At 43.0% G+C, this 24,686-nt stretch overlaps 6 protein-coding genes, 2 long non-coding RNA genes and 1 other non-coding gene across 14 annotated transcripts in view; 5 read left to right on the plus strand and 4 right to left on the minus strand.

Annotated features, from left to right (window-relative positions):
* The window catches only part of CG32085 (uncharacterized protein), a 29,828-nt gene extending 21,857 nt beyond the window's left edge, over nucleotides 1–7,971 (minus strand). Inside the window, exons 1-2 of the mRNA NM_168470.2 lie at nucleotides 7,579–7,971; nucleotides 1,895–3,292 (exon numbers count right to left, since the gene is read on the minus strand). Of these exons, the coding sequence (NP_729732.1) occupies nucleotides 1,895–3,109 (1,215 nt within the window). The 5' untranslated portion in view covers nucleotides 3,110–3,292; nucleotides 7,579–7,971. The remainder of the gene's footprint in view (nucleotides 1–1,894; nucleotides 3,293–7,578) is intronic.
* lncRNA:CR45884 (long non-coding RNA:CR45884) lies at nucleotides 240–601 on the plus strand. Its single transcript, NR_133224.1, has one exon. It is a non-coding gene; the product is annotated as a long non-coding RNA:CR45884 (long non-coding RNA).
* Nucleotides 7,972–9,664: 1,693 nt separating the features above from the next.
* TfIIEalpha (Transcription factor IIEalpha) lies at nucleotides 9,665–11,432 on the plus strand. Its single transcript, NM_079302.4, has 3 exons — nucleotides 9,665–9,849; nucleotides 9,928–11,034; nucleotides 11,103–11,432. The coding sequence occupies exons 2-3, from the start codon at nucleotides 9,939–9,941 to the stop codon at nucleotides 11,294–11,296; spliced, it is 1,290 nt and encodes a 429-aa protein (NP_524026.1). The 5' UTR covers nucleotides 9,665–9,849; nucleotides 9,928–9,938; the 3' UTR covers nucleotides 11,297–11,432.
* A 174-nt stretch (nucleotides 11,433–11,606) lies between these two features.
* On the plus strand, nucleotides 11,607–17,782 carry Sugb (Sugar baby). 3 transcript variants are annotated; one of them, NM_206335.3, is made up of 6 exons: nucleotides 11,607–12,272; nucleotides 13,697–13,835; nucleotides 14,352–15,186; nucleotides 15,250–15,717; nucleotides 15,779–15,971; nucleotides 16,735–17,782. In NM_206335.3, the coding sequence occupies exons 1-6, from the start codon at nucleotides 12,209–12,211 to the stop codon at nucleotides 16,806–16,808; spliced, it is 1,773 nt and encodes a 590-aa protein (NP_996057.3). In that variant the 5' UTR covers nucleotides 11,607–12,208; the 3' UTR covers nucleotides 16,809–17,782. The 3 variants fall into 3 exon arrangements, with proteins under 3 accessions (NP_996057.3, NP_001137934.1, NP_648493.3); NM_001144462.2 differs by having other exon boundaries at nucleotides 15,779–15,965; NM_140236.4 differs by lacking the exon at nucleotides 16,735–17,782 and having other exon boundaries at nucleotides 15,779–16,452.
* asRNA:CR45885 (antisense RNA:CR45885) lies at nucleotides 14,971–16,017 on the minus strand. Its single transcript, NR_133225.1, has one exon.
* Pldn (Pallidin) lies at nucleotides 17,258–19,026 on the minus strand. The gene is made up of 5 exons (NM_140237.2): nucleotides 18,935–19,026; nucleotides 18,667–18,876; nucleotides 18,524–18,608; nucleotides 17,853–17,939; nucleotides 17,258–17,735 (listed from the first exon to the last, which is right to left on the minus strand). The coding sequence occupies exons 1-5, from the start codon at nucleotides 18,958–18,960 to the stop codon at nucleotides 17,640–17,642; spliced, it is 504 nt and encodes a 167-aa protein (NP_648494.2). The 5' UTR covers nucleotides 18,961–19,026; the 3' UTR covers nucleotides 17,258–17,639.
* A 171-nt stretch (nucleotides 19,027–19,197) lies between these two features.
* On the plus strand, nucleotides 19,198–20,384 carry CG14135 (uncharacterized protein). Of its 2 annotated transcripts, NM_140238.2 has the most exons (4): nucleotides 19,274–19,465; nucleotides 19,527–19,986; nucleotides 20,049–20,193; nucleotides 20,245–20,384. In NM_140238.2, exons 1-4 carry the CDS (start codon nucleotides 19,321–19,323, stop codon nucleotides 20,260–20,262), a joined length of 768 nt encoding a protein of 255 aa, NP_648495.2. In that variant the 5' UTR covers nucleotides 19,274–19,320; the 3' UTR covers nucleotides 20,263–20,384. The 2 variants fall into 2 exon arrangements, with proteins under 2 accessions (NP_001261721.1, NP_648495.2); NM_001274792.1 differs by having other exon boundaries at nucleotides 19,198–19,465; nucleotides 20,049–20,384.
* A 377-nt stretch (nucleotides 20,385–20,761) lies between these two features.
* lncRNA:CR43887 (long non-coding RNA:CR43887) lies at nucleotides 20,762–21,288 on the plus strand. Its single transcript, NR_073924.1, has one exon. It is a non-coding gene; the product is annotated as a long non-coding RNA:CR43887 (long non-coding RNA).
* A 217-nt stretch (nucleotides 21,289–21,505) lies between these two features.
* On the minus strand, nucleotides 21,506–24,590 carry Dph1 (Diphthamide biosynthesis 1). 3 transcript variants are annotated; one of them, NM_140239.4, is made up of 3 exons: nucleotides 24,502–24,590; nucleotides 22,437–23,205; nucleotides 21,506–22,372 (listed from the first exon to the last, which is right to left on the minus strand). In NM_140239.4, the coding sequence occupies exons 2-3, from the start codon at nucleotides 23,199–23,201 to the stop codon at nucleotides 21,773–21,775; spliced, it is 1,365 nt and encodes a 454-aa protein (NP_648496.1). In that variant the 5' UTR covers nucleotides 23,202–23,205; nucleotides 24,502–24,590; the 3' UTR covers nucleotides 21,506–21,772. The 3 variants fall into 3 exon arrangements, with proteins under 3 accessions (NP_648496.1, NP_001261722.1, NP_729735.1); NM_001274793.1 differs by lacking the exon at nucleotides 24,502–24,590 and adding an exon at nucleotides 24,042–24,125; NM_168471.3 differs by lacking the exon at nucleotides 24,502–24,590 and adding an exon at nucleotides 23,978–24,125.
* Nucleotides 24,591–24,686: the final 96 nt, after the last annotated feature.

Here is a 24,686-nt window from a genome sequence, read left to right on the forward strand (position 1 = left end):
GCTGAAAATCAAAGGGACTGAATTGTGGGGAAAAGTGATGCAGTCAACCCAATGGGTGTCTGACTGACTGAGCTGACAGGACCGCAAATTCATGTAGAACGCTCCTTCATAAAGGACTTGGCCACAGCCAGTTCACCAACGTAATCCACTTTACTGGCTCCGCTCGTGTGTATGTATTTGTATTGGTGTTGTCTCAAATCCCAGTGTCTGTGTGGTCCATTTCCGGTGACCCATGCTGGGCCCCTGGTGGATTAGGTTGCCAGATTGCTCGGGATTGGTCCATGAAATGAATGGATTAGTTTGCCCAGGACTATCCCCAAAACAGTTTGGCCATCAATTAAGCTGCCCACTTGTTCGTCCAAATTCGATTGGGTTTCTCGGGATTATTGAGGCAGTCCGGCAAACCGAAAGAGATGAATTCGTTGGAAGCGTAGTAAAAAAGACAAAGCGAGTGGAATGGCCGAGGATAAAATGATAGCTTGTTATGAATGAGAAGTGTGAATGAGATTGTTGTGAAAGGAATACCAATCAAGGTATATATACATATTGGTTAATTTAAATGGTTCTCACATAAATGTGTTCAGCCAAAAATAAAGTTCTTAAATTGTAAATTGTTTATAATAAATTCCGCAAAAGATTTCAGTTCACGCCTTCCTGCTTTTATTCTAATAAAATATGGAATTTTCTCCTGCCATCGGAGCGCAACTCATAAATGATTCACCTGGCGGCGCGTAGAAATTATGAATGCACAGTGAGTGTATTCGATTGAGCTACTCGCACATTTCGCACAAATTAGCGCAACTAAATAAAAGGCTAAATTAAATGAAATTTATGACGGAGCTTTGATGTGATTTGCATCTGAAATTGATCGCATCAATTCATTATGTGCCGGCGAGTCGAGTCGAGTGACGAAAGTGGAGGGTTTATTTCGCCAAAATATCGCCAGCCGATGACACACTTTTCAGCTTTGACACGTTTCATTTCTCTGGCGCGCGGCACAAGTCCCGAAATAAAATGAAAATAGTTTTCATTTCAGCGCACAGATACGGATTCGTGTGCGAATCTGTATCATTTTATTTCTACTTTGCTTGTGCATGTGGCCCAAAAGCGGGACTGACCACTGTCAACTTGCCGCTGCCGCTGGCCAAAACTCGAAACGCCCACAGGCGAAAAATGCTCTCTTTCTCAGACATTTTCCGACCCCATCTCCGTCGGGGGTCCCAGGAAAACAAGAAAACCAAATCAAGTCGGATGTGGGGCCAAATGAAAACCAGCTGGGCCCCGAAAAGGGAGAGATGCTGCAGAGCTGGGAGCAGTTGCCCTGGAATGGGATGCCCTTTGGGGCCAGATTTCCGGACATTGCCGTCTGCCCATGGGCCAAGTTGTCTTGCATTTTAAACAAATGACAGCCCATTATTCCAGCTTATGTGCAGATGGCAATTTTGTTTACACACACATAAGTAGTTTGCACTTGTATCTCAAGGGCGAAAAGATACGAAAGCCGTTTGCCAAACATTTTTAGTCGGCTCTGTCTCACTTTTATCAGCGACATATCTTAATGAGCCGTCTGGGTTGAGATGAATAACCATTTTAAAGAGATATAATTACAACTTTAGAGTTAATCTCTTTGCATAAATTCACATAGTGGATGGAAATTTTAAATTGTATTATGCTTTAATAAAAGCCAGATTGCCAATGCACTTTTATTAATTGGACATTTCAAGCAAATGAACGCATTCATTTTGTAAAATTGTAAAAATAATTGAAATTAAATTGGTCACAGGTAAATTAAAGCGAAAAGAGACAAAATATATAGCGAACTATTGAAATATAATTACATAAAAAAATCTAAAAGCTAAAAACTAAAGCCATAAGTATAAAGAATCAAGCTCACCTGCAGGTGGTCAAGCAGGGTCTCCAGTCCCCGGTCGCTAATCGAGGAGCAGCGCAGACTGAGCGAGTGGACATGCTTGGATGCGAGGGGGAAGGAGTGGACGACATCCAGGGCGTCTTCGTCGGAGGCGCCGACCAGTCCGAGAGCGTGGAATCCGCGCCGGATGAGCGAGTTGTAGAGTTTGCCGCGATCGCAGCCTGGCATTTGGCGCAGCTCGCGGCACTGCAGCGTGGGCAACAGGCCGCTCCAGTAGCGCGGACTGCGGTACAGTGTGTCCCGCCACTTGATGCACACCTGGGCAAGGATGCGCCGTTCGTAGGGGGAGAAGTACTGGAAGAAGCGGCTCAGAAAGCGATCGTCGAGCATCAGCTGCTCGATGCTGTGGATAGGCGGCGGGTGGAGCTGGTGTTGCATGATCAGCGGCGATGCTGCGTTGATGCCCATACTGCCATACGGATGGTGCAGGTGAGGATTGGGCAGTTGTTTCCGCAACTGCAACGGTGTACCTCCAGCACTGGCCGCCGCCTTCTGGGCGGCCACCATGCCCATGGTGCTGAAGGTGGGCGAACCGGGATTTACTCCGCCACCCGGTATGGTTATGTTCATCTGCTTGGCAATGGACTTCACTGTCGGCGTGGGCGGGGCACCCAGAGGCATGCCAGTGGGCGGAGCAGGACCCACCATCACATGGTGGTTGGAGTTGATCAGCGTGGAGGCTTGCAGCTGGAGATGCTGCTGCTGCGATTGTTGCAGCTGCATATGCTGCTGTTGCTGTTGTTGCTGCTGCAGGAGGTGGTGTGTGGAGTTCTGGACCTGCGACTGGCCACCTGGCATTGTGATACCGCCGGGACTGGGGCTACTGCCACGCGACGGTTTGTCCGGCGTCTGTGGAGGATTGGCGTTGCTGGCGGGCGATGTGGCAGCGGTGGCAGACGCTGAAGAGGTGTTGCTATTGGAGCTATTCGATCCTGAGTTAGAATTTGAGTTGCCACCGCCGCACAGGGCGTTCGTTACGCGCTCCATCACCGACGTCTTGCCGCTGGGCGCTGCCGGAGTGGGCGTGGCTCCTGCCGGGGATGCAGCATCGCCGGCGCCACCAGCACCACTGGATGTGCTGCTATGATGGTGCTTCGAGCGCAGGCCCAGGCCATTGATCCGCTTCGACAACTCCGCGGATGCTCGCTCGACCACGCCCTGCGCCGAGATCGATGACATCGTGTGCTGGAACAGATTCACCTTGCCTCCTGGGAAACGAAGCGCTCTGGAAAAGTGGAGTCCTTCGTCCTCTCCTCTGCTTCGTTTTTCAATCGCTTATGGTGTCGGCTTTGCTTATCCTTTACATCCCGTTTGCTCTGTGTATTGCTAACCTTTTTCCACCCGACAATTAGCGAGTTTCACCTGTAACGAGGCAACACGATACACCATGGGGTTAATTGGCTAGTTTCCGGTTGCAAAGGTGGCTCAGAAAAGAGATCTCAGAATATATGGACTTGTAAGTAATTTATGAAATTAATAGTATTGTTCCTATTTGAAGTAACATATAACTCTATAGCTTGCTATATAATATTTTGTTTGGTTTAAAGTCTGTAACATAGTAAAAGGTATTTTTACGTCTAGCATTAAAAAGCAGCAGTTTAAAGACCCCATTAAACATTGGCAGTCATTTCCGGCAAAAACCATTGCAATTACATAATTTGTGGGAAGTTACCAACTGTGGTTTGTCACTACCCGTCGTCAATAGTTTCTCGAGTCTTGCCTCATGTGGCATACGCGAAACTTTCGCGTGGCTCCGCACGACATGACCAAATAAAAATGGAGGCCACAGCCGGACAGATTTATGGCCCACTTTCGTTGAGTTGGCGTGCAGGCCGTAACCTCCGACCTCGATTCTACCATTTTTGCGACTTGTTGTGGCTGCAGAAAGTTCGCCGATAAGGCAAACAATATTCCAACTGCAAACTAACTAAGCCAAGGTAATCCGCCACCAGGTGCAATGCCTTTTGAGTCGCGATTACGGACCGGAAGTACCTGGTCCCGCGACTTTAGGGCAGAGCCACTGATTTTAAGGGGCCTGGAGAATTCAGTAATGGATTATGGTCAGCATACTATTAACTTTTTGCGGTATATCATTAGACTAAATCCCTACATTTAGCAAGCTGCTAGTAATATGGATTTCCCACTCAAGAAAAGATGCAAATCACATTAATCTTTGTAACGATTCGAAAATCGATAGCCCATTGCTTTCATCCTCGAGCGCATAAATAAAAACTTAAATGGCCAATTAAGGGAGGCCATCGGAAAAGCTTTTCTTTGAGTTTGGCTTATCGAGAGAACATGTTGCCCCTTTGTGGAGAGGACCAATATAATTGCCATAAATGCGCGGATTCGGCAGAGCTCAGTTCCGAATGAGGAACCTAAGCCTCAAGGTGAGCCTCCTCCGCCGAGGAGCGCTTATCGTCGGTGTCCGCCTGGCTGCATCAACATCCTTCATCCTTCGACGTCATCCTTGCCATTTAAGGACTCTGCCCCAATCTTCGCAATCGTTTCTGCCTTTCCGTTTCGACGTGCGCCCAAACAAAAGGCAGTCATCTCGCCGCCCACGTGGGCGTGGCAGAGACATTGACTGAGCTTTCTCTGTCATTTCCGGTCGGTTTAAATGCGGAATGCTTTACTCTAAACTTGGATGAGAACTTCAACTTGCTGAGCAAATTACATTTGAATTTCATTATAGGAAAATAGGATTTATGTAATTATATAGAAACGATTTTAAAATGCTTTCTCTTTATGTTTCTCAATTAATTGTCAGCAGATAGCTTTAATTAACTTATCCTATTGTTCTTATGCTTAAATATTAAATTTTTTTCAGAGTATTCATTATTTGCTTTGCCATTTCAAATGTGTCTGGTTTTTATTGTTGAGATTTGATTGTGCGACAAATGCAAATACAAATTTGGTGCTCGAAAGTTGGCATTACCCAAGCGGGCTTCCTTGGTCCTTCCGTCTGCTACAAGTTACACAATCCTCCTTGACTTTGCCAAAAGGACCCGTCGAGCGGCAAAAAAGAGAAGGGAAATGGAAGTAGGCGGTCCTGGCGTATTCGGAATTGTGTTACTCGAAGTGGAAGCGAGTGTCCCGGTTGGGTGAAAATTGGCTTGATAATTTTACAAATCACTGTATACATATGTGCCTTCAGCCAACACTTTTCTGCTTATGACTTGGCTAATTCAAGACAGATTTTAAGGCAGCACCAATTTAAGGGCATATGGTATAATTGGCTTTAAATTATGATAAGGGATACTGGCCTCTGGGGTCATTTATCATAATTAAAACTTTTATTGCTGATGACTATCTATACATTTATGGTATCTGAAGTCTCACAAGCAGATTTCTTCACTGAAAATTCACTATTGCCCTTATAATCCCAACTGTATCTAGCTAGTCGCTAAATCAATAAACAGTTTACCTTGCCTGGGTTGTCCCCAAATTGTTTAAATTAACCGAGCTTTCAAGAGCAATTTGGCGCACAGGTACAGAGCCACATCTTTGCCCTGCCTGCTAAAATGTTTAATTACAAGCTAAGTAATTTGATTAATATTCCGGAAAGTGCATTTTCCCACACAGTGCCCCGCCCACCGCCTTCTGCGACATGAAACTACATTTTGGAGAAACTTTGGCTGTTTTCGGGCGAGCAACGAGCAAATATGTTGCATACTGCGAGGCGCACTTGCAGCAAAAATAAAACTTATATTTGTGCTTCGAGAGCAGAAATCATTTTTAAAGTAAATAACTATTGCATTTAGGCAAAAAGTTTATTTTGGGATAATTGTTTTATATAAACCAAATAAATAAATTTATATTAAAGCAGATATATTTTGTCTCTATTATTTTGTCTCTATTATTTTGTCCCTATATTAAATCCCTATTTATATATATTTTTTTCCAAACATATATCCAAATCTTGGTACAAAATTCCTAAACACTTCAGTTTTTCGCTCTGTGTAGTAGTTAATATGGGTCTTTTTCTAGAGTATGCTCAAGTGTTTGGTGGTGGTGCCGTTTGCCTGCCAGTGTATTTCATTTTCGTGTGCCCTCCGCTTCGTGCGCATTTTCCGCAGCTTGGCTCCATGTCTATTTTTGGAGTTGGTTTGAGTTCGAGTTCGAGTTCGCGTGCTTATTGGATTTTCCACCAGCCGCCCGCCACCGGCCACGCCCCCTTTTGTGTTCCGCCCTGCTCCTGTGTCCAGAGCCTGCTCCACATTGCCATAATGCACTCCGCACCGCCTTCGCCCGAATCCGGGGTTCCAGGGTCCGGGTGGAGAGTCCGTATCCGTAAGCCTGCGTGCTGCCTGGGCAGCAGTATCGATTTTCGACCCGTGGCTTTCCCCGTGCTCTCTCCATTCTGCGCTCAAAAACAAAACAAAGCACGGAGGAGACTGAAAGGAAATAGTAACCCACCCGAATAGCGAATGTCAATATTGTGCCACCGCATCCCGCTCAAGTTCAGTGTTGTTCCTTCCCATCAGCTGGGAAAACGTGAAAATGTGTAACAAGAATGGAGCGAACAAAACACGGGAAATGCGAAAATGTTGCACGTACATATATGTATATGTATACATATGTTTGTGGGGCTAAAGTTCTTTGGAATAATTGTCGCAGCAACGGACAGACCCTTGGGATTTGGGATGGGACAACCATTAAATAATTACGACAATGTTCTTTCGTAACTGTGTGCTTTCTATTTCGATTTTACCTTCTTTCTAGGGAAAAGTTGCAGCTATTTAATATATTACTTAGCCAAAGTTTCAAAAGTTTATATTTTGAAATTAAGCTACAATATTTTCAGGCAAAATGAACTAGAAAAAATATTAAATAATTAAATGAATATTTAATAATTAAATGAATATTAACTATTTTAATTAATTTATTCTATTCTTAAATTTGTTTGCATATATTGGAGTATGGTCAAATTTGTTGTATGCCACGTATTTTCCAAATGCTTTCGCTTGCAAATGATTTATTCCGAGGGCATCGATAAATGCCTCTCCACTTGCCACTTCGTTGCCATGCAAATCGAACTGGCTTATCCCAATCCCCAGGTCATCTCAATCCCAATCCCAATCCCAATCCCCGAATCCAAATCCCAGCCACGACTGGATTGCCCACAACTTGTATCCGTGCCGTACGTCAGTGTTCGTTTCTGGGTCACACTGCAACTTTGACCTGATTTGTGGAGTAGGCCGTCTATATACACATCGGCTATATGCACTATATAGCATACAAATGCCGTGATAGTTGATAGTTTTTCCAGATATCGAGCGTTATGCAAAGAGGAGTTCACAAAGAGAATCTGCAAATCAATGAGCTCAATTAAGCGCTGGTGCGAGGACGCGCCAGGATGTCTAAGACCATTATTGCGATTATGCCGATGGGCGGCGGTTAGTGGATGGTATGACATCACAGACGAGTGGGCGTTGATGGGTGAGGGGTGGCGCCACCCCCTGGGGGCGGTTAGCGACCGGCTCTCTATCTTTCGAGGGTGAGCCGCGCAAGAGGGTGAAACTGGCCAACAGCGGTTCACGTGCGGCCCACAAAACTGATGCACTAAGTCCAGTAATGGTATCTTATAATTTCTATATATTGTTTTTAACACATTCAAATCATGCAAGAGGGCTTTGAAAACCAACCTTATCCTTGCTTGATTCTTTATATAATGCTTGAACTCTGCGTCTCATACAATAAAAATCAATTTGGCAAAAGTGGCGGCGCCGCGTTTTACCAATTTTCCTTTGTGTTTTTTATCGTGGCTCTTCCTTTTGCGTTCCGTATTCGCAGCGGAAAACACACAAAAACACCGAAAGAAAACACACACGCGAACGGAAAAACGAAAGCCGCAAGAAAGTCCGCCGTCTCGCAGACAGCGAAGGAAACTGCAGTAAAACGTTGGGAAAGCAGAAACACAAGTTTTTATTTGCACGCTTTTGTCGCCTGTAATTGTTGTGGCCGCCGTTGGAAAATTGTCGAGCGGAAAAGCGTGGAAAACGAGCGTTAGCGCGCACGACTCAAAATTCAAACTGCAGGCGGATGCCAACAGCGAAAGTGGAAAAGCCTTTTTCTGTTTTCCCCGCAACGAACGAGAGAGAGAGCGAGAGCCTGCGCACTGCCCGCTGCTCTCTCCCTCGCGCGCGGAAAAGAGCTTTTCCCATGGACGTAGTGCTGTAGGGTATCTATTGCTTCCTTTTCGGAAAAGCGTCTAAGCACTTTCGGCCTACTCCCCTGTCTGTGTCCACTTTTCTCGCTGAGTCTGCGCCCTGCCCTCCGCTGCAAGGTAAACAAGTTCAGGAGGAGTTTCCGCGGAGTAGTTTCCCACCCTTTGAGCGACTGGGCTTTTCCGAGCCATTCAGGCAACTCTGCAGGCTGGACGCCCGTGGGTGTTCACGTGCTGCAGTTGGCACTGTAAACATTTTAAAAGTTAAATATTCATTAATAGCAATATATTTTTATTTAATATTTCAATTTGTACAGAAACTAAATTACAGCATACATATTAGGATAAACCATCTTGCAAATAACTGAAGATTTGTTACAGTAAAGATTAAGATACCACATTCAAACGCGTTTCAATTTTCATTCATAACAACAAATATTTATATATGTATTTCAAGAAAAACCTTTATAAAAATTTTAAGTTAGAAAAGCGACAAAAAGTCAACTTATTGCAGAAGAAGTGAAACAATAAAGGCTAAATTTTGAGTTTTATATTTAGTTTTAATACTTTAAATGCTAATTTGATCATTAGTCAATGAAAGAATCTTTTTGATAGGATTTCCAGTTAAACACGAGTTTTTTTTTTGCAAAAATAATTTCTTTGGAAACTGATTCGTCGTGTTCCATAAATTTGCCTATTTTCTGTCTGTTGAATTGGCATTTGTAAACATGGAGCAGCTGATTCGGACTTCGCATTGTGCGTCCAATTATATCCATGACATTCATCGAGGACAACAGAAGTGTGTTGGCTGCCAAATAAACACGCAAGGAGACGTCTGCGCCCCCGACCTCTGATCCCGTGGAAAGTCCACCCCCGCGGCGGCTGCTTGGCTTCTGCTTGGCTTCTGCTCCTGTAGCCATGGTATTTTTTATGTGGGCGAGCCTCGTTCCGGGGGATTACACCGGAATGCACTCGAACGCAAGGCGAAGTTCGCATTAAAAAATAGACGACCCTAGACAGCGGAGCATGAAATATTAAGCACTTCGAGCGGATAAACAAAGGCGGCGAGAGGACGACTTGTTGGATTATTTTCACTCATTTCTGCGGTCAAAAACATTCAAAGCAAACAGCGCTCAGATGCGAAGTTGTTAGTAAAGCCATTGCACAAACATGTAAATGTAGTGCGTTCAAATCTGGCAAATTCCGTAGTAGTAAAAAGTTGTTAAAAGGTTATTTGGTTTCTAAAAAAATTGTTAAATGTATAAACACATTTCTACAAAATGCTTTCGAGTTAACAACAACATTATTGGTTTAAAGTAAATATAGCTAAATTATTTTCGTATTATTAAATTCTTCGCTAAATTAATGTCTCTAATAAAATGTTTTTCAACGCTACGTTTTTGAAATGAGTTTTTCAAAAGTTTGGTGTGGCAATGCCCTAAATTGTGCGGGCTAAAAATCGGTTTGAAGCGTAGCTACCCTTCTATCCAAGTGTTTCACCTAAAGGCGAGGCTTATTTAGGGGTTTTCGCGTTGCTTCGAGGACTTTCGAAGGAATTTCTTTGGCCACATTGCTGCACAAAGAAGAATTTGGCGGTGGAAATTTTATTTTTGCCGTGGAAAATCATACGAAATACGGGCAAACAGCGAGCAGATGACTGCCGGTAGACCCATGAAGATCCACGGACCCACTGCCTGCATTGAATAACCGCAAAGTGCTCTGCTTCCGGAGTTCCGGTTTCGAGAGTCTGGTAAGTGGCGTGAGGAGAGCACTCGCAACAAAAGGAAAAAATCAGTTTATATATATCTTAATAATGCCGATCCTCCAGATAAACACACAATGTCGTCGACATCGACGGCTGCAGCGAACGCAGCGCCAGCGAAGACGGAGGTGCGGTACGTGACCGAGGTGCCCAGCAGTCTGAAGCAACTGGCGCGCCTCGTGGTCCGTGGATTCTATTCCCTGGAGGATGCGCTTATCATCGACATGCTGGTGCGGAATCCCTGCATGAAGGAGGACGACATCGGCGAGCTGTTGCGCTTCGAGAAGAAGCAGTTAAGGGCCCGGATAACCACGCTGCGCACCGACAAGTTCATCCAGATCAGGCTTAAAATGGAAACGGGGCCGGATGGTAAGGCGCAGAAGGTCAATTACTACTTCATCAACTACAAGACCTTCGTGAACGTGGTGAAGTACAAGCTGGATCTCATGCGCAAGCGTATGGAGACGGAGGAGCGTGATGCCACCAGTAGAGCAAGTTTTAAGTGCTCTTCGTGTTCCAAAACATTCACGGACCTCGAAGCGGACCAGCTGTTCGACATGGCCACGCTGGAGTTCCGGTGCACCTTCTGCGGCAGTTCCGTGGAGGAGGACAGCGCCGCCATGCCCAAGAAAGACTCCCGCCTAATGCTAGCGCACTTCAACGAGCAGCTGCAGCCACTGTACGACCTGCTCCGTGAGGTGGAGGGCATCAAGCTGGCGCCAGAGGTGCTCGAACCGGAGCCCGTGGACATCGACACCATTCGAGGACTGAACAAACCCAACGCCACGCGACCGGACGGCATGGCGTGGTCGGGTGAGGCGACGAGAAACCAGGGCTTTGCCGTGGAGGAAACTCGTGTGGACGTCACCATTGGCGGCGACGACACCTCGGATGCGGTGATTGAGCGCAAGTCGCGCCCCATTTGGATGACAGAGAGCACTGTGATAACCGACACGGATGCTGCCGATGGCGCGGCCGATGCGGTGCAGACGGCAAGCGGATCTGGGCATCGCAACCGAAAGGAAAACGAGGACATCATGTCCGTGCTGCTGCAGCATGAGAAGCAGCCGGGCCAGAAGGAGCCGCATATGAAGGGTATGCGAGTGGGCTCATCGAACGCCAACTCTAGCGATTCCAGCGACGACGAAAAGGACATCGAAAATTCCAAGATTCGTAAGAAGCACCAACCATTTCTCGATCTCATCTTTTATGGGTTCTAATATACGTTTTTGTACTTGCAGCTGATGTCGACTTCGACAATTATATCAACTCAGATTCCGCGGAGGAGGACGACGATGTGCCCACTGTGCTAGTGGCTGGACGACCGCATCCGCTCGACCAACTGGACGACAACCTGATAGCCCAGATGACGCCGCAGGAGAAGGAGAACTACATACACGTATACCAGCAGCACTACAGCCATATATTCGAATGAGGGCGTCTGCAATTAGCCACGATTTCTACGTTTTCCACGAGTTTCCCATCTCACGCATAGAGTCATTGTAATTTAAGTTACCCACTAGTTCGAGCGAATGTGTACAAATGAAATGCGTATAAAAATGTGCATAAACAAAGACCGAGTTTGATACTGGGAAATATTTTGAGCAAAAAATTGTGTATTATAATTTATAGAAGCTATTGGACGTTTTCAATAATCTTCTAAATAGACAAATATTTTAAAATACATTAAAGCTCGTTATTTTCGCTTGTAAGCAAGTGCCATCTCTAGCTGGACCAACTCCCATCCCTAGTCGGTCCAATCAGCTGTGTTTGCCATTATTGTTTTTTTTTTTTCTTAGGTTTATTTAAGTGTTGCTAATAAAAAACCGAGCGGCCGGGCGCCTCTTCTTGTTCGTCGGTGGGCGTATTCAGTTTATAATAATTGGTGTGCCGCAGATAAGGCGGATTCGTAAACAAACGACGGCAAACACAACCAAACATGTTGACACTCGGCTCGTAACGCCAGCGGCTCCATTCAGTCGTGTTTTGGATGTCCATCTAGCCGGAGCCCTCGATTTCCGCGGACTGTGCGTGGTGCGGCACTCAATTCGTGCTAAAAGTGCGACAAGTTCCCTTGCACTTCGAATAGCCAACGAGCAAAAGTGTTGATTCTTTGAAAGGAAAACGGATTAAACCAACTCAGCGGATTCCAATTGGAGCAGAAACGTGATCCCGCGTGCAAAAACACACATGCAAAATAAATAACAACACCTGCTGGCTGTGTGAGTGTGCAGGCACATGCTCTTTCTGCTTGCCCTCGCATTTTTTGTGAATGAACTGAAAAACGCGCTAGTTTAGCACCGATAGTATTGATCTTTGTGCCGCGGGTCAACGTAATTACGCCGAAATGAAGGCCACCATCGATAAGGAGCTGCTGCCCATGAAGGCGCACTACTTTCTCTTCAACGCCGGCAAGTACCCCTTCCCCATACCTAGCAAAACCATTAAGTTAAGCACCGCGCATCGCTTACATCAGCCGATAATGTTTTCTCGTTTTCAGAGGCACGCACGTGCTGCATATATGTATATATATGTATATGAGTGTGTGTACGTACATCCATATGTACATACATTTAGCTGTTAATTGCGAACTTTTGATCTGTAGCTTCGATTTCGTCACAGGGCACTTATGCATTAATGAACATATAGAGCACCATGTTCGAAGATAAGGCAATCACCCGCAATAGAGAACATAGAGCAATGAAAGTCCAGTTAAATAGCGATAAGCTAATGCAGGCAGATTCGGGTTACGATTCGATTCCCATCGTATGATGCAGCACTTTGCTGGCTTTTAATTACAATCGGAGCAATTCCATTACGTTTATGTCGTGTAATCGAAACTTAATTAGCTGTAACCCTTATAACTTTGAGCTGTTACAAAAAATTCAATTGTCTTGTATCTACTGATATGTTAGTGTATTTTACAACCATTTAATATCCATATTTTATTAAAAGTACGCCCATATACACATACATACTAAAACAGCAACAATTTACAATTTTCATACGATTAATATTTTTCGTGGAAATAATCTCCTATCCAGCAATACCAGTGAAACACGCTCTATTCTGTATAAAATCATCAAAAAATGTGTATTTGGAATCACTTCAATTAATATAACTTTTCCATGGAAACGGATGGAAAATTTGAAGTATCTGTAAATGTCTGGCGTCCAATTAATTAAGCACTTTATTTGAGTTAAGACCACATAGAAACAAAATAATACAATTTCCAATCTGGTGTCAATTGCCAGAATTGGCTGACACAATTCATTTTTGGTTAGTTAAAACATCAGATGTTACTGATATTCGTATTAGTAATTAGATGTTTTGAAAATTGTGAAGATAGTAATACTATTCTTGGCCATGCAAACACAGACGTGCGATAAGGTGTACTTTATACCCCAAGCTAAACCACGACTAAACCGTTTTCGAAATGATGAGCGGCGGACTCATCGCAATCCCACTGTCAAAGGTGTCCAATTGTTAGGAAACGAGATTTTGTGACAGCACCATGGCCCAGAGACCTCAATGCCGCGCCCGAAAGTCATCAAAAGTTAAGACGTGCCGACAGGCAAACCACTTTCAGCAATTAAAGCTTACTTTTGCTTTTCAATTCAATTAACATTAGGTATGTTCTACTTCGAAGCGAGCCGACAATGTCTAGCTAGTTGCACTTGTTTGCGGTTGACTTTGCTTATCGGCGGTGGAGAAACACCCACTGCTTTCGAACTGCCCATATGCATATCTCCACCCACTCACTCACTCATCTTACTTATCAGCTCTAACGAGTCGGCAAGATAATCTAGTGTTTTTCTGCATTATATTTATTTAGGCACCGCTCCCGTCGTCCCCTTCATGCCCACTCTGGCCGGCCAATTGGGCTACTCCCCCGCCGTTGTGGGCACCATGTACACTATCCTTCCCATCATCGGAATGCTGGCGAAGCCCCTCTTTGGATACATTGCGGACCGGTAAGATGATCCCTCTGACTTATCTGTCCATGTAGATCCAATTTCCAAGACCCAAACACGTTTGTTTATCACACTTTATTTAATTTTATAAACTCCTACTCAGCACAATGTTACGTCTTTTTGTGATAAGTTTCAAGTGAGCTATACTCATAAAGTGTCTATGTATGCATATCCCAACTGAATTTAAGGAAATTATCAAACAACAAAAAAAGATAAAGCCCCTTTAGAGTGGCATCAATTACATATGTTTTACCAAAGAATTTGAATATTAACTGATTAACACTATCAATCAAAAGACACAGTTCAAATTTGCAATGACAATGCTTATAGTTGGTTTGCTGATTGATGGATAAATTTATTCATTATCGAAAGATAATGTACTTGTTTTTAGGTGTCACTTGTTGGTTTTCTACCAATTAGAAAATATTAATTCAATAATAGGAAAATTTGAACTAATTCTGATACACTGACTATTTGAAGATTTAACTAATTAGAATGGTTTTCACCCATCCAAAGGTACCATCGCCATCGACCCCTATTTCTGGGTGGCCAGGTCCTCACGGGCATCGCCTTTTTCCTCATCATGTTCGTGCCGGGAATGGAGAAGCCGTTGCCCAAGGTCGAGTTCCACTGCCACCAGGGTGTATCCGACATTCCGAGATTCTGCTCGGAGTACGGCGAGTGCGTGGAGAGAAATCTTGAGCGGTACTACGGGAACAGGACGTTGGAGTGTGAACTGAACTGCGAGGCACAGCCCTTCATGTGGGACATAGTGTGTGAAGATTGGCTAAAGAACAACACGGAAAACTGTGCCGCCAATCGAACCAATACCCAGATGGAATTCGGAGCCAGCATAACTATGCAAAAGATTGAGAATGATGGCAGCTGCATGTTCTTCATGATTCCGCACGATCAAGGCCAGATTGCAGGCCAGAATGTCACGTTGTACTGCCCGAAGGAGAAGGAGTACTTCAAATCCAATTGCACCATGGACTGTCGTGAGGACTATCTCAAGGAGCAGCTGGCGGAGAGTGCTGTGATTAACACGAGTAGTGCCGTAACCATGCCGCAGTTTTGGCTGTTCTTTGGCCTGCTCATCTTCAGCTGGATCGGCATGGCGGTGGTGGTCAGCATTGGTGACGCCATATGCTTTGGCATCCTCGGCGATCGTCATCACCTGTACGGCAAACAGCGCCTGTGCGGCTCCCTTGGATGGGGAGTTTTTGCCCTCTTGGCCGGCCTCCTTGTGGATCACATGTCATTGGGTGAGGTGAACAAGAACTACACGGCCGTGTTCTGGATGGCTTTGCTTATCATGGGATTTGATGTGTTCGCATCATCCAAGCTGAGGGTGAGCATATCAGAGACAGAAAATCCTTTCCTTAAACTAAAGTTTCCGTACTCCAAATTACAGCACACGCCAACACATTTGTCGTCCAATATTTTGAAAGATGTGGGTCAGATGTTTCTCTCGGTGCGCTGCGTTATATTTTTCTTGTGGTGCGTTGCCATTGGACTTGGAACGGCGCTGATATGGAACTTCCTTTTCATATACCTGGAGGAGCTGGACAAGGCGTTCGAGGGATGCGACAGCTCGATTAAGACATTGGAGGGCTTGGTCATGGGGATTCAGTGTTTTGGCGGTGAGCTGCCGTTCTTCTTCCTATCCGGATGGATTCTAAAGAAAATTGGCCATGTAAACGCCATGAGTGTGGTGCTTTTTGGATTCGGAGTGAGATTTATTCTCTACTCGATGCTTCAGAATCCCTGGTACATCCTGCCCATCGAACTGATGAACGGGGTGACCTTCGGTCTATTTTATGCAACAATGGCCTCCTATGCAAGCATTGTGGCACCGCCAGGCACCGATGCTACCATGCAGGTGAGTTCGATGAATGTGTAGGGGGCGATCCCAAGAGTTATGCATATTGTGGCCATTTCAGAGTCTGGTTGGAGCGATATTCGAAGGCGTTGGTGTGTCAATGGGCAGCCTGATCGCTGGACAGCTATTTGAGTCGGTCACTGCACGCACCACCTTTGAGATCTTCGGAATTGGTGCCTTCATTGTCTTTGTGATCCACGTTTGCATCCAGCTGTATCTGCAGCGCAACAGCAACATCGACGAAAATGGTAAGGGTACGGTCGCTTCTGCCTCCGCCACTGCCTCACCCTCTGCACCCTTGGAGACAGACATTCCTAAAAATACAGACCATAAAGACGGTGACGGGTTTCGCGAAGTCGACTTGAGTTGATGGTGACCGTGATTGTCTTCCTGAATTTTGAATTTTGTAGTTTTATGTAAATTGACGGATTTAAACTAACCAGAAGCTAGCGCCCTTAAGTATTATCCATTTAAATGCAGTGGATACGCTGGCCATTGTACTTAAACCACCATATATTTTGTAAGATCTGCCATAGATTTTATAATAGAATATTTGACGAAAACAAACCTAATAATTCTCAAAATGAATTTATAATATTGTCGTCCTATGAAATAAGCTTTGTAATACTGAAACGAAATGATGATAGCCATATCATACTTTTTCAATTTAAATGTATGCGAACTGAAGAAAACTTTAACAAATAAAATGGGTATTCGATTTCTTTGAAAAAAGAGAAGAAAAACTATTTTAAGTGCCTATAAAACCTAAATAATTTATAAGAAGTAAATATTCTTACAGTGGAAAAATAATGAGCTAACATGTAGACTAACACTTTTGGTCAGCCATAATGAAATGTAACTTACTTTTTTTTGGCATTTTAAACTAATCGCTTTAGTTCCTGTGTGTAATTTAAGTGGAATGTTTATTAGATTCAATCCCCCTTTAGCTTTTACTTGTAAATTTATTATTTAATACAATAATATAAATGTTTCACTAACTCTTCTGAATATTTTTAGGCACTGTCAAGTATTTCGCACCGACAGATGCAATGCACATGCTGAATGATCAGGAGTATAGTAGAGTTAGCTAAACAATGTTTGTATTGGACGCATCACCACCCACAACACCAATCACCAACGAGCGCCAGCCTAAAAAACAGCGGCGACAAGGGCCACGCTTCTACAGTTCAAATGAATGCTGCACTCCAACATATTTCTACTCCCGAGCTGCATGTTGAATCGATGTACTACCTGTATTGTAATCTCGCTTTAATTAAGTAGTAACTTATCTCAGTAGCCCCACACTCACACGGATCGCCACCTACGCGTGCATGTCGCGTAAGCGAAGCTCTTCCTCATTTTCTCATTTACAATTGAAACCAATGTGAGAACTTAATTATTTGTAGAATTTCAAGCGCAGCTGGTTGTTTGCATGTTCTAGTAGTTAAAAACAATGTTTACCGCGAATTTTAGTTTAAATAAGCCGCTGCCTTGGCGCTGTGATTGTTCAACTATTGTTTCTCCACACCATCTTAATGTTAAACATAAATATTTGTATATTTATAAATAATATTTGCAGCTAAATGTATAGTAGTAATTTGCTTCCTTTACTCATTGGACGCATTTATCTTTTTTTTTCTGTGAAATCTCTTAAGTGCTTACTTAACTATACACAATATACAATGTAATGTTTTCCAACTAATCGCAGACATACGATAGCCTGGTCTTATAACGTATACAGTTATTATTATAATTATTATTATTATGTATTCAAATGGTTTAACTTTTGTTCAACTGTTATCTGTTACAATATTGGCTAGTTGTAAACGGAAATCCCAATGTAAATGCGCTTTAACGAGGTGGTACAGGTAGCTTGAAGATTCCGGGAGACACCTGGTTAGGTGTTGACTGATCCCCTTCGTCTACTGGCTGCCAATGAGCGACTCCTCGTGCTGTAGCCTCTCGAGTTTCCGCTGGTAGTCACGCTGCTTGCAGGCCGCCACGTTAGCGGCTCGTTTCTGTAATCAGCAATTCAAAGCTAATAAACACTTTAATCAACAGCGGGATTTCAATTTTTGATTACTTTCTTTACTGTTTTATTATGGATTTTTTTCTTTGCTTAAATCATTTCTCACCTTTAACTCTTTGGTGCGCTGATAGACGCCCTGCATTTCCTTCTTGATTTTTGTTAGCTTATCTTTGTATCGCTTTACATCGCTCATCTAAAAAAAATGGATATGGTAATTGAGCCAATTAATTTAACTCTCGAATGGCAAGTTACTTTGTTGGCTGTTTGTCTTTAGATTAGATTGTGATTCCAGACGTAGGACTACACCCACTGATAAGATTTTGGTCAACTTAATTAGCTGAGCTATCTGATACTTAAGTTATGCGATGGATAGTGCCTTATAGAATGGCCCTAATTGGTCAGAATTATTGATAGTTGCCTCGAAACAGAAGTGATATCTGAACGGCTTCAGTCGACCTAGGAAACTCGGGTATACTGGAGACTATGTGTTTTAGTCTTTGATCAATACTGATATTTTATAAATGTGTTTCGACAAAATAAAATAAATCTTTCTCTTAAACCTAATTGAAGGGTATTATGATTTGTAACCTCTTTGGATATTCATCAAATAAATACAACTTTCGAATTTCTACTACATATTTTTGTTATTTTTTATAAGTTACAATATGTTTTAAAAACGGGGCTATCCCACTGAAGGCCAAGTGAAAGTTGGCCAGAAGAAAATCTTCTCAACATTTAGGTACCTAACACTTCCTGACATGGCCAGGTGGTACTTACCATATCATTCAGCCTGGCCACTTCGCTGCAGTCCAGTTTATATTTCTCCTTGGACAAATCGATGTATGTTTTGTTCTGCCTACCGCTGAAATGAGACTTGCAGTCCGTGAAGTGATTTTTAAAATCCGAACCACAGTGCTTACATCAATTCCCTAAGCTGGGTGCGCACATGGTTTAGTGGAGGCTCCGCTATTTGCAGGACGCCAGCGGACAACTGTAAAGCGGCTAGACTGGCCATGACTTCGTTGTCCTGGGAGGAGCAACAGGTTTCCGCATCTTGTTTTGGTTTTCCATTGTGAGAAGATTGGGCGGTGGAATCCCTTGCTGGGTCATTAGGGAGTTCGTTGAGGACACTAGGAATGCCAATTTTACAACAGCACAATGTATAATACACTCTAAAATTCAGTTTACCTATTTATATTGCTGCTCTTCAACATAATATCAAATAAAACCAATAAACAAACCAATAAGAGATTAAAAAACAAAAGCAGCTGATTGTTAAGAAATGAAAGTGTTATCGATAAGCTGAACAAAATTCTTATAATTTAAATGAATTGCTGAAACCAGAATTTCATCTGCTAAATACGTCTATTCTTTTTGGTTCTTAATGACAACTATTTCTCTATTTCCTTAAATAAAAAAGGAAACGACAATTAGTTATCGAATAATATACCCAATTTATCCATTATCCGCTCGCGCAGCTAAGTTTCAAACCAATTTAGTCGTCACACAACTTTCAGTTTGGTAGCCTGATAATCAGCTGTTTGTTTGTTATTTCTTTAACATAAATATATTAAATGCGCTGCGCTGTAAAAAATTGCGGAAATAATAATCGTATTGCCAATAGAACGAAATGGAGATACTTTCACTTCCCCAAAGAAAAGCCAAACCTCCAAAGGTGGATAGATTTTTGCCAGCGAGATAATATAAACCCCACAACTGGTAATGTTTAACATCAACTGCTTAAAAAGTTAAAAAATTATAGATGCATCTTTTTAAACAGCCTGTATTTGCAATGAGCACTTTGCACCCAATGACTTTGAGCGAAATATGCAATACGAATTGGGCTTTAGCCGCAAAAATCCAACAAAACTAAAGCCCGGCTCATTTCCGAGTGTGAATGGACCCCAAAAGTTGGCGAAGGAACTGCGAGGAAGTATCAAAAGGGGCTCCAAAAGTGTTCCCTTAGCTGGGTCTACGAAAATGTCCAATATAGGCTTTGATCCACACCATGCAGGAACGCAATCCTCGGAAGGCCACGAAACCATAGAAATCCAACTCTGTGGTTTTAATACAGATATTGAGGGCTTCGAAGAAGCCGAAGATGACGACTGTCCTTCAGGTCCCCGGCTCGTGGAAGTAGAAATATTGGATCCTCTTAACCCGCAGTCAAATGCCAAGGATCATGTGGAGATAATCGATTCGGAAGGCGACAGTTATGTGAAGCACTTGGAGCTCGAAATGTAAGACTTTAATACATGTTATGTGACATTTGATAAGTCATAAATTTCTTATTCGTCCTTAGATGCTCCTTAAAGCGTGAGGTATTTTTCCTCAAAGACGAATACCAGAAGATAAAGGCTGAAATGCGTAATCTCAAGGACACAATAAAAAGATCAGAGGAAGAACTCGCAGAAAAACAACTCCAAGGTGTTGTTAAAAGCAGAAAAGTTGGTTTGAGGTTTTGGTTTGTTCCTTGAGTAACGTTTTTATTGTTTTAGAGGAAATCTCAGTTTTGAAAAAGACCAGATATCTACGTAAACATAAACGACTGACCAGTTATTAAAAGCTGACATCAAGCGTAATAATATATTATCAAATCAGTATCTGAATCCAACAGAATTAAAAATTATGAATTATGAAAAAAAATGTGTGTGTTTTCATATAAGCTAAAAATTTGTATTTAATCTGGTAGCTTAGGAAAGCCTTTTACTAAACATATGGAATACAGACGTCGAGTCTTGGGCAAAATCCTTCAACATTTTTGTCTACCTACTTACCCACACCTTTTTCCTTTCTCTCTATCGACTTGAGCACTTTCCACAAAATCAGCGGGTATTCAAAAATGTTTTGAAGGTGTTCGCGCTTATCTTTCCTGGAAATTTTTGGGTAATCGCGGTGTGGTAGTTTTTTTGCCAAGGTCGAAGTCATTACAGCAGGCAAAGGACTCTTATCCAGTTGAATTCACACTTTGTCTACCTGTAGGAGTATATAAACCAGTGGTCGTTTTGAAATCGACCTGCACTGCAAGCGATGTTCTCCGACCGACAACATCCATCGCGGACCGACGTCAGCTCCTGGCGGAGCTTCACGTATCCGGCGCTGGATCTCTGAAGAATCAAAGAACGAGAGCGACGTGGAACACCACACATCCTGGGAGCAACCATAAGGATCCAATCTTGAAGACCATGCAGTGTCAGCATATTAGCCGAATTTAGACAATTGTAAATTCTAGTTAATTGTATAGATCAATTGTACATTTTAGTTAATGTCACATTTCGATTGTATATATACATCATCAACACAATTGTATATACCTAGTTAGTTAGCCAATTTAGTCTAAGTAGTGCAATTGTACATATTTACCTTAGCCAATTTTTAGTCAATTCAATAGACCAAATGTATATACAAACAAACTATAGATAATTTAACAAATTTAGTAAAATTTTTAGTTCAAGTGTACATAATTTAGTAAATTTTTAAAATAAATTGTATATATTTTAAATATTTTTGATTTTTTTGCAATAGAGAATGAAATTTATAAGAACCAAAAAAGGAAATTTGCACAAATTGGGGGGTTCTTTGCACTGGACTATTTTCATAAAAGGTAACAAAAATTTGAAAAAGAAGCCGAAAATATTATTCAGATAAACATAATTTTAAGTATTCGAGAACATATGTCTCTAGAAAAATGATTTTATATTTATTAGTTTTTAATAAAATATTCCTAAAGAGCCTTTCAATATTGAAATATTCAGGTTTCGTTTTAAACATTATTTTAATGTTTAAAATTCTGTACATTGTTGCTGCTAATTAACAATTGCATCTCTGTTAGAAAAGTGTTTGCGAACATAAAAATTATGAACCTATCTGTGATGAACACAAAAGATGCCCTTAAAGTAAGAACTTAAAAACCAAATTTGTACTAACTAAATTAGTAGGTAATCAATATATTTGGGCAGGCGATCGTGGCTGATCGATTGAGATGGAGGGCTCCGTGGGCAGTTGGAAGCGAGCCGGTCAAATCGCTTATCCCTTCTTAAAGTCGAGAAGATCGTCCAGAGCCGCTGCCTTGCCGGAATCGTCCTTCTCCAATTCCGCTCGCGTGCATCTTCCACAACAGTCAGCCGAGGGCTTGTTCTCGCACTCTCCTATCGCTGGTGGCTTGAAGTTGGGAGTCCAGGGTCCCAGGCTGCCGCTAGCGTAGAAGTCCATGGGATAGGCGTTGTTGCGCGGCGACGAGTTGTGCGGCGTCCACTCGACATCGCCCAAAACCACGGACAGCTCGTAAGGATTCAGCAACGGTTGGCTAAATGCGGATCCCCAGTCGATTGAAAGTCGCGGACAAGCAATCTGCACAAAGGCGTCGATGTCGGCGAAAAGAGCCAATTTCTGTGGGAAGATCTCCGACAGCAATAATGTGGTAGTTTCAATACCCTTGGCATGAAGTCGCTTCTCCAAAAACCGATGCACTCTTGAACTGCCTTGTCTTCCGAGTGTTCCAAGTATGATGCCAATGCGGCGCGCCTTCTTAGCCCGCTGAACAGCGTCCAGGCGCAGATTCTGCATCGCCGAGTGATCGTACTGCTCTGTGGTGAACTTCTTTTCATAGGGATCGTACTTGTAAGCCTAAAATAAACATAAATATATTATATAAGTAAATGAAGAATTCGTTTTAAAACACACTGCATACCTTTAGCAACGGGTTTGCTATCATTGCGGATTCTAGATGAAAACGCCCGTCACCCAAATATATTATCATCTTCGTTGTCTCTGGCAGCTGAGGCGAAGTGCACCCAAGAATCTCTCCAGGACTAAGTGGCTTGGCCTGTGGTACTATCACATCATAGCCGGCTGCCTTTAGCTCAGTAGATGCAGCTTGCAGCGTTGTCACGAACTGTATTGTGCTTACTAAAGCTATTTGGCCCACTTCCGGGCGGAAGTTCAGCTTTACAGAGTCCAGGAAGTGCAGCGGATCGATTTTGATGTCTACAAAAATGTACAGCACCTTGATGCCACACGTCTGATCTACGGGAATGAGGCAGCTGTGGCCGTAGTGGACCAGCAGATCAGCTCCCAACGCCTTGGCAGTGTAGTCGTCCACGCAGCAAGCTCCGTAAGTCACATCGCCCATTATCACAGTATCTGCGCTGGTGAATCGCTCCACAATGTCGCTGATAACCATGGCGTACATCAGCAGGCCCTCCGGCAGTTGCAGGGCCACACGCTTGGCCTTCATCTCCCGTATGCGCCAAATCGTCTTGTGCATCTCGAAGTTGTAGTTCGAGGGCAGACGGTCGATGGCCTGCTGCAGCAGTGGATCATCGAGCAGCTCCTGGGGAATCCGATTGATGCGCGCCTTTGGCTTGAACACCTTCTTTGGTCTGGCTCGGACCACCACAATATCGGTGCTTTCGCTGGTCGGGAGGTTGCTGCTGGGTTGGATCACGTCCAACATGGTGCTGCAAGAACATAGAATAATGGGAATATTTGTAATCGTATTTTTTCAAACCTAATTGGTTTTAATCAATATGTTTTTTATTTAATTTTGTTGTTCCATTCGCCTGCTTAATCCACCTTAAACCACCTCAATGTATTTGTTAAAAAATATATTTTAAATACTATATAATTCCATTCATATATGAACTAGACACGTTAAGGTCAAGATTGTTTTGATTATTAGAAATTATGGAATCGTATTAAAATTTGTTTGTGCGGCGAACGGCTCACTAAATAAACAATAAACAAAGACACCACAGCGCATTGCTTGAACTGGATTTGGATGATGCGACTGGCGTACGTGACTGCTGCTGAATAGCATGGAATGGGAGGACGAGGTCCGGCCCCCTTCGATTGCAGCAAACCGGAAAAGCAAAACCCGAATTCTTATAATTAGCCCACGTCAGGTGGGTGAATCACTTAATGGGCAGCCCCACCTTGGGGAAACACTTTGGAACAGGCACTTTCAAATCGGAGCGCCATCAAGGTCTGAATTAACAATTGGCAATAAAATGGCAAAACAAACTGGCGTTCTACTTTATAGTAAATAGCGTAGTATGTAAACATATTTAGTTGTTGTTAATGGTGAAAGTAATATTGTTTAAAATATTGAAATTAATTTCGAACAATGCACAGACTGATTTAAAACTAGCACGAAAACTATTTAAACAGCAAATGTTTACCACTATGTTTAAACATAACTATAGCAACTTCACTGGTTGGCCTTTGTCTTACCCGTTGTATTTGTTTAGTTAAATAAACACTAATATTTAATAGTAGAACTCGGATCGTTCGATACCTTTATCAGTTGGACGTTAGACGCCGTCTGAGTTTCAGGGGTTGCGTTTGCCGTTTGGCTGCTGCACAAATTTTGGTCACTGAACTTTCCGTATGTGTTGCGCCATTGATAACTGTTTCTGAGTCACGTAGGCCGCACACCATGCAACACGCAACGGGTTACTTTGGCTACCTGATCCCCGCCAATTGCAGAACTTTGAATTTTTAGAAAGTACCTCGCTTGCAAGTAGCTGACATAAACTCTAGCGCTGGATTTGTTAATTCGCACTCGGAAACAACTATTATATCACTTGGCACAGATTATGGTTGGTCTTCGGCCCTTGAACTTGTAGCCAAGTGTATTTCTGGCACGTTACTCGCACAGCTGATGCGAAATTGTTGCTTCGCCGTTGCCGTTCTCAATAGCACCGTCTATTGATTTGTGTTTGAATATGCTTCTGTGTGTCTTATAAGTTACTTACAATTTTTGATCTTTAAGCGTGCTTTAAAAACGTTTTAGTTATTTCTTTCCAATCCCGCGTGCGAATGTCGAATGACAACAGCTGATTGAACCAATTGGCTCGTGAACTTGTGAGCCCCAGCTGGAACTGACTCCGAGATGAGCAAAGAACTAGAAGCAGTTTTATCCAACACTGAAACTAAAAAG

This window comes from Drosophila melanogaster, chromosome 3L (assembly GCF_000001215.4).
Source record: "Drosophila melanogaster chromosome 3L".
In the NCBI taxonomy this organism is placed as follows: Eukaryota; Metazoa; Arthropoda; class Insecta; order Diptera; family Drosophilidae; genus Drosophila; species Drosophila melanogaster.